The following is a 10,053-nucleotide window of genomic DNA, read 5'->3' as shown; positions in this document are numbered from 1 at the left end:
TTTTTATACCTCATTGTGTAATGAAAATTTTCACTTATAAATCGAATGTAATGTACATTTTATTTATATACATTCGAAAGGCAACTTGCTTCATGATAGCTTATGAGTTCCCATTAAAAAATATCTTAAGAATAGTCTATTAAGATAAATTCCTACAAAGTTTTCATTCTCAAGGCTCAAAACTCACAATTGTGGGAGACAAACAACTCGTACAAGAGAAAGAGCGCTCGGCTCTTTTACCAATTGTTACACCATTCACTTTGAACTTATATCTAGGGGATGTATTGTCTAGCAATTCCAAGGTATCCCTCACATCTTTCAGACTCCAATTGGAAGTAACATTCACCTTCTTTACTTCTTCATGCAGCAAAACGTGCACCGCAAGTTTATATGGTGTGTAATCTGTATTGGAATCCAAGGGAACCCAAATACCCAATCTTAGTTTGTATCTCCTGTAATCAAAGCCCAAAGCAAGAGTTTGGCAAGGGATACTGTAAGCCAAAGCCAAGGATTGAGGGCATGCACTGCACCTCAAGATATCACCCTTATGGTCGCACTCTCTAGATTTCCAATGCGTCCCTATAGTGTTGTCCAAATCCTCTTCCGAAAAGTTTCTACTTAGCCAGGATACCTTCGTTCTTTGTAAATTTGCTGTTTTGAAGCAAGCCACGAAGATATGGAGGGGTACAAACCATGATAAACGTATTCTTCTTGATCCTTCCAGCTGCCATGGACTTTTTAATATCCTGAGATATTTTGAATTTGAAACTCTGCACCGTTACCTTGTCAGGAATCTCCCAGTTTAGAGATGAAAGACTTGGCAATGGCAAATCTTCGATATTCCCATACCTATCCGCTTTAGAGGGAACCACATATTGTGCATAATATATAAAAACCTTGCATTCACTAAAAAAAGACACAATTTGATCGGCATAAATAATGTCTGCCAATACCTTATGAATGGCATGGAAAGTCCCACTTAGGCTTTCCACAGGTTGCCATTCAATACTTGTTGATGGAAAGATATCTACAATGACGAACCGTTTGTTAGAACTTGCATAAATGGAAAAGAATTATATACGTTATTCAACTTATAGCTTACAATGTGTTTGTTGGTGAACACGTTCGTTTGGAGGCAAGTGCATATCCTTGGCCATGTAAACATGTTGCACCTTGACAAACCAGCCTTCGGGCATAATTTTGAAGGCAATGATACGCCCCTTCCAGTGATGTTTTATATCATCTCGTTTTCTTCTTTTCACCTTATGAGAGCCCTTGCAAGATGGCAGCATGGTAACCCAATCGTTTACAACAAAGGTTTTGGGCTCAAAATTTCCATCTACTCCCTGGCTATAGACTGTGCAAGAGTGTATTAAACGAGAAGGGCGCCTGGAGGAAGCCATGAAAAGAATGAAAGCGCAGAGAAAGAAGCTCAAAGAGGGGTGAATGGACTAAAAATTAGTGACAAGAACCCAAATGAGTATGTATTGGGCACCAAAAACAATATTGAAAGATCTCCCGACTTTCAAAAAACTCATTATTAATTTCATCACATCTCTGTCACGTATTTTGTCAGATTTGTAAGTAAATAACGTCTTTGGGACTCCAAAACATGTCAGACTTTAGGGGTTTTGGCTAAAAAAGAAGAGAGAATCACGAAATGGACTCCACTATCTCTAAAAAAGAGGAGACAAGAATACCATATTCTTGCACACGTGGCGAACTCTCTTTGGCCCTTTCCTTAATCCCGTGATTAACAAAAGTGCATTTTTTGAAGCGTTTTTGGCCCTAATGTTAATGAATGCTAAAGTACTAGATTCCTCGAGTTCCTTTAGTTAGTATTTTTTATCTATGGAAAGGGTTTCAATTACTTGGGCAAAGCACAACTAACTCATAAATTTGGGTGGTTGAGGCTTTTGTTCGATACATGGTGCTTGTTTGAGGTTTCTACTTAGGGGAGGGGGGTGGTCCAAGTTAAAGTATCTCAGTATAGCATGTATGTTCATTAGGGAGTGTAAAATCTAAAGAAAAATGAGTTAGTTAACTCATGAAAATGTGTAAAGGGTTTAAAAGTACCTCGATTCAGGTGAGACATATGGTTTTTTGGTAGTGGACCTCCTAGAGTTAGATATTTGAAACAACAATTTTAATGTTCCAAGTAGTTGAAAATCTCAGACTTCAAATCAGTGTGGCCATGATAATATTGTATTCGTTGTACACTTTAAACAAAGGCTAGGTTATTTAGCCTTCCCTACTCAAGACAAAGGTTTTAAGTTTTAGAATAACACTTTGTAAGGTTTTGATCAATATGGTAAGCTCTTAGAAATTGTCTATTGACTAATTTAAAGGTGGCATGTTTTACTTTATTGAATCGCTTAAGGTAAAATTTTCCAAAGCTAACTTGATTGAGATTTGTAGAAGTTACCTCTAGCTATGTCAAGCATTAGTTGGAGTGTCCCTTTTGCAATTATCTTTTGAGTTAAAGGCTTTGGAATGTTCCTTGATTTTTACACTTAACCCTTGACCCTTAAGGTTTTTTCTAATTACAAATATAAATGCACCACCATTAGACTCATAAGACTCAAATTAGCTACTAGGTTAGAAGCTACTAGAATGGATCTATGTGAGTGCTAGTTTCAAGGTCAAAGGTAAGCAAACCGAAATCATAACTTATTTTTTTGTCATGGGGTGAGAGCTTGGAGCATGGGAATAGGTTATGTCCCAATGGAGAAGGGCAGAGTTGGTTTGGAATTGCTTCCATGAAAAGCAATTCATCTGGCCTTTGGCACCTTGAAGACACTCCCCTTGGGTCAACAATGGCCTTTGGCACCTTGAAGAGACTCCCCTTTGGCACCTTGAAGAGACTCCCCTTAGGTCAACCATGGATAATTTTCTTGATAGAGTAACTTTCTAAAACCAAAATCAATGGAAGAAGTGGAGCCCACAAATTAAAAATCAAAGAGTCTAGAGCTACTCAATAGTTAGTGAATGCCTAGAAGAAGGTCATTCCCGATCTACACTAGAAAGGGGGTGAGAGAAATAAAAGCGACTCCTCCATGTTTATCAATATTTGGTTGAGATTGAAAAACCATATAAGAACAACTTCACTCTTGCAATTGAGAATGCAAATGTCAATCATCGTATTCATGAGAAGGGGGTCATGGTTTGGCATGATATTTGGGATGGTGGATGAGATGTTCTCTTGCCTATAGACATGATTGCAATAATATGAAGACTCAATAAGGAGGACAAAGAGTGGCTATAGATGGTCTTGTCTAGAATTAAAGGCCAATATAATGGAGCTTTGACCATAGTACCTTTCTCAAGATTGGGTCAATGAACAAATAATTGTTGGCAATAAAGAAGAGATGAGACTTTAGGAGCCTAAAAAATAGATGCTTGTTGAAAACATCAAAGGCATGGAGAAAGGAAATGCCGAGGTGCAAAATGATGACTTGGAAGCCCTCGGAAGTAAAAATTCAAGAGTGCTACCAATGCCACCTCGTCAATATGCTACTATGGAGAATTGTGGCTAGAAAGCTATCGACTCGTGATAGACTTTGGAAACAATTTGGTTGTATGACTAATGTGTAAGAGAAAAGGAGAAGGCATCAAGCATTTATTTTAGGAGTGCATAAAGAGCTAAGCTACATGGAAAAAGAATAAATATTTGAGAAACATTGGGCTATTCTAAGAGGCCTTGCTCTATAGCTTATTCAGTCTAGTAGAAACAATGTTGTCCATGGTCATTTCAAGTTTGCTGGTAGGCAATTAGCAAATAGGAGTATTGGTGTTTTTGCTAGTGCAACCGCTATACTCAATAAATTGGTCAAGAAGAACTCAAGAAGAATGAGTTCGTAGGACTTGTTAGTAAGCTCTTGAAATAGATGCCTCTAAGGCTACATTTACTTATATGGTGATGTAAATCTTTACTTTACTTTAGTCTCTATTAATAAGCCATCTACTTTAGAAAGTTCCATGCTCTACAAATTTTTTAAAAATCAAATGTTGGATCCTTTTCTCATGTCTAGTCTTGCCATTGTTTTAGAAACATGTGTTTTTAAAAAGAATTGGTGGATCCTTTTATCACATCCTAGTCTTGTCATTGTTCTCTATACAACAACAACCTATCCTTGGGGGGGAAGCTAGAAATCAAGGATAGAAACCACATGGACAGGATGCAAGAATGGAAGAAAACTAAGTGAAAGGTGAATGAAATGAACAGACAATACCGGTCTAAAAGAGGTGCTTGCACCAAACATGACCCGCATAAAGCTCAAATTAAGAAACAATTGAATGAAACATTCACGTACCTTACAATATGCATATCGAATGATGGATTGCCAAATTATGGTGTTTAGCTTGAAATTATTTGTTATAGATTTCCTATTTAAAGTGCAAAATAAGTGGAAGCATTGCTAGAAGGTCTTAAGAACCATGATGGGATCTCTCAATTCTCTCTCTCATGGTATGTTTGCCCATAGTTCATATAGATCTTCTTGAAGGGTTGGAGAGGAATTGTCCAAAGATGATCCCTTTTGGTGATTTATGGCTCATTTTGAAACACCTTACATGAACACGCGTATATGAATCTTCGTGTTAACGATCATTGTTGGGCGAAGAATCCCAACAAAGCACACCGAAAGTCATGACGCACATCGTTTCCAAATACGTGAGCTGGCAGGCCTTGAGAGCAGGGAGCGTTTGCCGATGGCATCCTCATCTTTGTATCATCATCATCATCACGCGAACGTATAACGCTCGGAGGCGCTGTGCATGGAGAAGGCAGGGCCAAGATGGGGTTCAGGCAAGGTGTAAGCGCCGGGCCCGGGGCTGGCTTCGACGCTACGCTTGGAGAAGCGAATACCCATGGAGACAGCCGGGGAGCGGAGGTTAGAGTAGTATCGGTTGTCAGGGAAGTAGGCAGCGGGGCCGGGCCCTTCCTGATGAGGGAGGTGATGGTGGACAGAGCTGACCTGCTTCTTGGCGGTGATGGTGATGGCGGGCCCCTCCCTCTCGAGCCTCGGGGAGTAGGCGCCTGGGCCCGGGGCAGCCCAGCCGGGGGGTCTCGTGTTGCGCCCTGCTATCTTGATGGCCGGCGACGGGTAGTTACTGGTGGGAGGCGTAGTCAAGAAATACGCCCCTGGGCCTGGTGTCATGTCTGCTGGGTTAAGAGGCCGCCTCCTCGTGACGGGCCTCCCTGTAATATGTATTATAATCATTATCAATATCCGATCGACGAGTCATTGATGACAGAATATTTGGCTGGCGACGAGATCGCAAAACTCTGTGATGTTTTCAAAGGAGCAGCGGTAGGTGTATAAGCATGCCTGATATGGTGATCGCTGCCGCCGTCGCGGTCGCCTTCCGTGGGTCGTATGCCCCTGGCCCGGGCGTGCTCCCGCTGTCAGCTCCTGCACTGCCCACCCCGGCCTTGCTCTTCCCCGAAATCGACACCATCGGGTCTCGTGGGTGCGTCTGGACGTCCGCCGACTCTGTGTAATAATGGCCAGGCCCCGGCGACTCTTCCAGCAGCCGCTGTTGTTTCCTCCTTCATCCAGCCAGCAGCGAACATGAGTGACCCATACGAAAGCGGCTTCTGCCCTTCCGTATTTGCTTATGATAATAATTAGAAGTTCTTGACAAATTCTCCCTATGCTTTCCACATAATTTGTAAAGAAGTGAGATATTATGGTAAGTTTTCTCTGAGCTCGTGAAGATCCTAAGCTTTTCCATTATATTTTTCATGCTGTGAATTACTGAAGCACAAGAAGCTTCTATCAAGGAGAGATCACACACCTAGCTAGGTGGACATAAGGTTAAGGGATCTTATCTCGCGTTTAGGTTTTAGAGTGCATCCGAGGGCATGCAACCTTGCCCCTAACCACACGTAGCTAGGTATGCAATACCATCGAACAAAAGGTTGTGATGTTTTTTTTCGAGAAAATATTGTAAAGTTATATTAAGATAGAAACATTATTCACATCTATTGGGCTACCCAAAAAGCTGGCTTTGAGAAGTAGCTACTTGGAAAATCCTATAAGCCCATGTTGCGTGCACGTTATGATAATCGTCAATGTTTGTGCTTTATGGCACTACACTGTATCATTGTCGAAAGGTTATGATGTTGAAAAGTATAAGATAATTAAGAGAAAATAAGCAATTTTCACATATTAGGGGAAAATGTCAAAAAAGACTTCCTGCAATACAAATATAATTCATTGGTATTTCCCTCCAAACGATAGTTATATAACATAACTAATAATAATAATTTGAATATAACAATCCTTACATTATGAGAATGATTGATATAATTGATGGTAATAATACTAATACAAGATCATGAATTGGTCTATACCTGCAGGAGATTGTGAAGGCAGGGCCGCGCGGGGACTGAAGGGGATTATAAGAACCTGGGCCGGGGCTGGTGGTGGTGGTGGTGGTGGTGGTGGCGACGGCAGAAGAGTTACGGCGAGGATCACGGCTGGCAGAGATAGTGATGGAGGGGGTCCGGGGCCGCTGGAGGACCTCGACGGCGGAGTAGGAGCCAGGGCCAGGGGTCTGTGCAGTGTGTCGAGAATCAGCACCGACGAGGAGCTTGCGGCCGTGGGCAGACATGGAGAAGGCAGGGCCGCGGTCGGCGGCGGGGACGCAGTAGGCGCCGGGGCCGGGGCTGATGTCACGAGGGTACAAAGAGAGGATGCTGCTGACGCGGGAGGCGATGGTGTAGGCGGGGTCGTGGTGGCGCGTGAGGGCGCAGGCGCGTTCTGAGATGTTGTATGAGCCTGGGCCGGGCGCATCGCTGGTCTTGAGAGTATGGCCGCCCGGGCCTGCGGGGGCGGCCGAGGGCGAGGATGAAGAGGCGGTTCTGGCGGCGATGGTGTAGGCGGGGCCGTCCCGGCAGCGGCTCATGCGGTGCGCCGAGGCGGCGTACGTGCCCGGCCCGGGCTCCCAGTCCAGGCCCTGCGTGAAGTCCCCCCACCGGGCCCCCATGCTGAACGACGGTGGGCATGGCGTCACTGGCCTGTTGTCGCTGTTGTAGGAGCCCGGCCCCGGCGTCTTCCACCTCCTCTTCGATCCCATCTGCATCTCCCTTCTGATCCTCCTCCTCCTCCCCCTACTGCTCTTCCTTCTTCTTCTTCGTCGTCGTCGTCGTCTTCTTCTTCTGTTGCTGCTGCTGCTGCTGCTTCTTCTTGCTCCAGATGATCTTGAGCCTCCTGACGCTGATCACAATACTGCTTGCCTTCCGATCCTTCTCGCCTCCTTCGTCCCTTCCCTCCCGCTGAATCCATCCACCGCCCGCCGTCTGCCGTCCTTCATCTCCCCCATCATCCCAACATAATTGCTCTCTCGCACAAGAGACGCGTCGTTCATTGTCCAAAGCATCACTAACCTCTTCTTCCAGTCAACGACAACAAATCGTAGCTTAGCTGTGGCATCATGCACGTGCTAGCTACTAAGCGGGTGCCCTCCAAACAACATCGCACCCCCATTGACCATGGCTTTTAATCTGCTTTCTAACACCCACTATCAAGAGACGCAATGGTCTTATTCTTGCATCATCGCAACGGGAAATGGCTGAAGTGGCAGGGGTTATGAAGTATCGATGACACTCAAAAATCATCCCCATTTGTTAGCAAAGAGAATTATCACATCGCTGATTGCACGCAGGTGTAGTTATATAACAAAGCTGAACCAACCATACCTATGCCATACAAGATGCTACATTATTTTGTGCAAGTAGAGCGAATTTTTAGAATATACGAATGTCCCACACATGGGATCAATCCTACATGTCGAATGTATAATATTCTCGATCCGCAAAATATAGCTTTTCTCAAATTCACACCAACACCCCCCCCCCCCCCCCCCCCAAAAACAACACACACTCTCTAGTGTGCGTGCATTGCATCTTAAAATCGAGAATATTACCCATGTATGAACTCGGGCTCTCTCCATCTTTCAAAACGGAATATATGTAAACATTGTACAAGCATTAGCTCAATTATTTTAAATGTTTATGTGACTTGACAATTAAATAATCTAAACTAAATGGCATTTAATGTTTTAAAAAAGATAGTTTTGATCTTCCACATGCTCATGTAACGCACATATATTATTTCTATGAAATAACATATTTCTACACCATTTGATGGCATAACACTCATGATTTTGTATTAGGTCAATTACTACAATCAAAAAGTATGCATGACCACATTGGCACCACACAATCACTTTGCAATTTTTGTCATTGTGGTTGGGCAACGGTTCCTTCGTTATTATTATACACATGTCGCTATAAAGATGATCCTTTGATATAAATATGGCATCATAGAGTAGTCGCCATGCTTTGGTTGTAGGATTATATGCTAGAACTCTTATACATGCTCCTATGGAGATAAATTTTCACATCTATATACAACAATACAAGGGATTGAAGGTGCTCTTGGACATGCATTGTCTTTCTTTTCTCATTCAAAAGTCTATCATAAGGCTATCTATGTGATAGTTTGTGCTCGTTTTAGACTCTTATATATAGTAATTCAAATTTTAAATACTATGAAATAGTTAGGTATGCCAATTGGCAAAGCAAATGTTGAACAACAATGCTAGAGACTTGTTAGTAGTGAAAGTAGGGCAACTTGACCCCAACAAGTAACAACTATGCCAAATAAACCTTTGTTGAAGCTATCATGGCTGACGTCCAAGACCATATCATCATTGAGGTGGCAATGGTGGATATATCTTCATGGGATGCAATAGAGTGAGAAACTTAATAAATAGAAGTTGGGATGCTGCTTGGAAGGACTAGTGTGAGAAGCTAGCAAGTTGAGATTGTAGAAGAGAAAGGTAGTGGATGAGTTGGTTCCACCGATGGTTGCAACATATTACCAAGTTGGTACAATGCATCCATAGTGCACCAAACATTTACACACTAAAAATCATATATACTGACTACCCAAGCAAAGTCAACAACAATCTCTTGCAGGGATCACCAATGTGAACTACCAAGGACCAAGAAGACAACCATCAAATCCAACTAGACAAAGAATGAAAAAGTAGTGGTCATTTACAAACTAGAGCTTTCCAACTTAGGATTCACAATAGTAACAACTCCTGTTTGTCATTAGACACACATTGAAAAGAAGAAAGGTGAGAAGATGATCTAGAGTAGTAGTAGCCCGTGCCATTACAATCCCTTTCATAAAGAGGCAACAAGTTCCAAATACTTTATCAAATTGTGGAAGAAAATAAGCTATTGTCCCTGATTGGGTGACCCTTTGATGAAAGAAAAAGACAAGGGAAAGAAGATGGAGGATAAATCTCAACCAACCAAGCGGATCCATTGAGGTATTTGATGAAGAAATTCATCAAGTGAGTTGGTTGAAACCTCAACTCTTATGAGTCTGAAACCAAGTAATGAAAGAAGATTGTGCTTAAACTAACAAAGGCAATGCTAAATAAGTCATGCTTAGACATAATCAAATGCTTATTATCCCTAAACAGCTTTTATGATATGCTAGCACAACAAATAAGTCACGGTTTGACATAATAAAATGCTTCGAATGTCTAGAGAGCTTGTATGACACAACATGCTCTCTTAGATAGCGTGTCATAAATGAAGAGAATGCTAATGCATTCAAGGCTATGTCCAATAGTTGGAAGGAATACAAGCATACCTTACAAGCAATAATAGATGGACTTAAAGATAGCCTACCAAAGAATGTGGCTAAAGCAATATTGTCTTGTACCTCATTTAAAACCAACATCAATCCTACTGACAAGAAAGAGATCTAGGAGCTAGAATAGAGTGCACAAAAATCCATATTCCATTCTTAGAAACATGATATGAGCTTAAAGCTTCATTTGAGCATTAAGAATTCCAACTCACAACCAATAGTAAAGATCATAAAGTCATAACGATATTTGAGTATGACTTGACATATATAACTCCTACTTTCCTTAGAGTGATACCACTATTAAGAAGTATGAACTAAATATAAATGGAATAATCATCTGGTAGGTCTATATGACTAGCCAAATAAAGCGGAT

General features: G+C 42.0%; 1 protein-coding gene across 1 annotated transcript; it reads right to left on the bottom strand.

The window, feature by feature from the left end:
• Positions 1-4,307: 4,307 nt before the first annotated feature.
• On the bottom strand, positions 4,308-7,507 carry LOC148035551 (uncharacterized). Its single transcript, XM_087677510.1, has 3 exons — positions 6,359-7,507; positions 5,331-5,551; positions 4,308-5,200 (listed from the first exon to the last, which is right to left on the bottom strand). The coding sequence occupies exons 1-3, from the start codon at positions 7,087-7,089 to the stop codon at positions 4,743-4,745; spliced, it is 1,410 nt and encodes a 469-aa protein (XP_087533636.1). The 5' UTR covers positions 7,090-7,507; the 3' UTR covers positions 4,308-4,742.
• Between the last annotated feature and the right edge of the window lie 2,546 nt (positions 7,508-10,053).

Source organism: Lygodium microphyllum, chromosome 5 (genome assembly GCF_053477565.2).
Source record: "Lygodium microphyllum isolate KBCC chromosome 5, Lygodium_microphyllum_v1.1.10, whole genome shotgun sequence".
Taxonomy (NCBI): domain Eukaryota; kingdom Viridiplantae; phylum Streptophyta; class Polypodiopsida; order Schizaeales; family Lygodiaceae; genus Lygodium; species Lygodium microphyllum.
Note: the sequence above shows the minus strand (reverse complement) of the source record. Positions and strands in the feature narration are given on the sequence as shown.

Excerpts from the sequence above, each read along its gene's own strand:
- LOC148035551 (XM_087677510.1), bottom strand. The coding sequence starts at position 7,089 with ATGCAGATGGGATCGAAGAGGAGGTGGAAGACGCCGGGGCCGGGCTCC. Across the intron at positions 5,552-6,358 it reads GCCTTCACAATCTCCTGCAG|GAGGAAACAACAGCGGCTGC; the intron begins GTATAGACCAAT and ends GGCTGGATGAAG. Across the intron at positions 5,201-5,330 it reads GGCAGCGATCACCATATCAG|GGAGGCCCGTCACGAGGAGG; the intron begins GCATGCTTATAC and ends TACATATTACAG.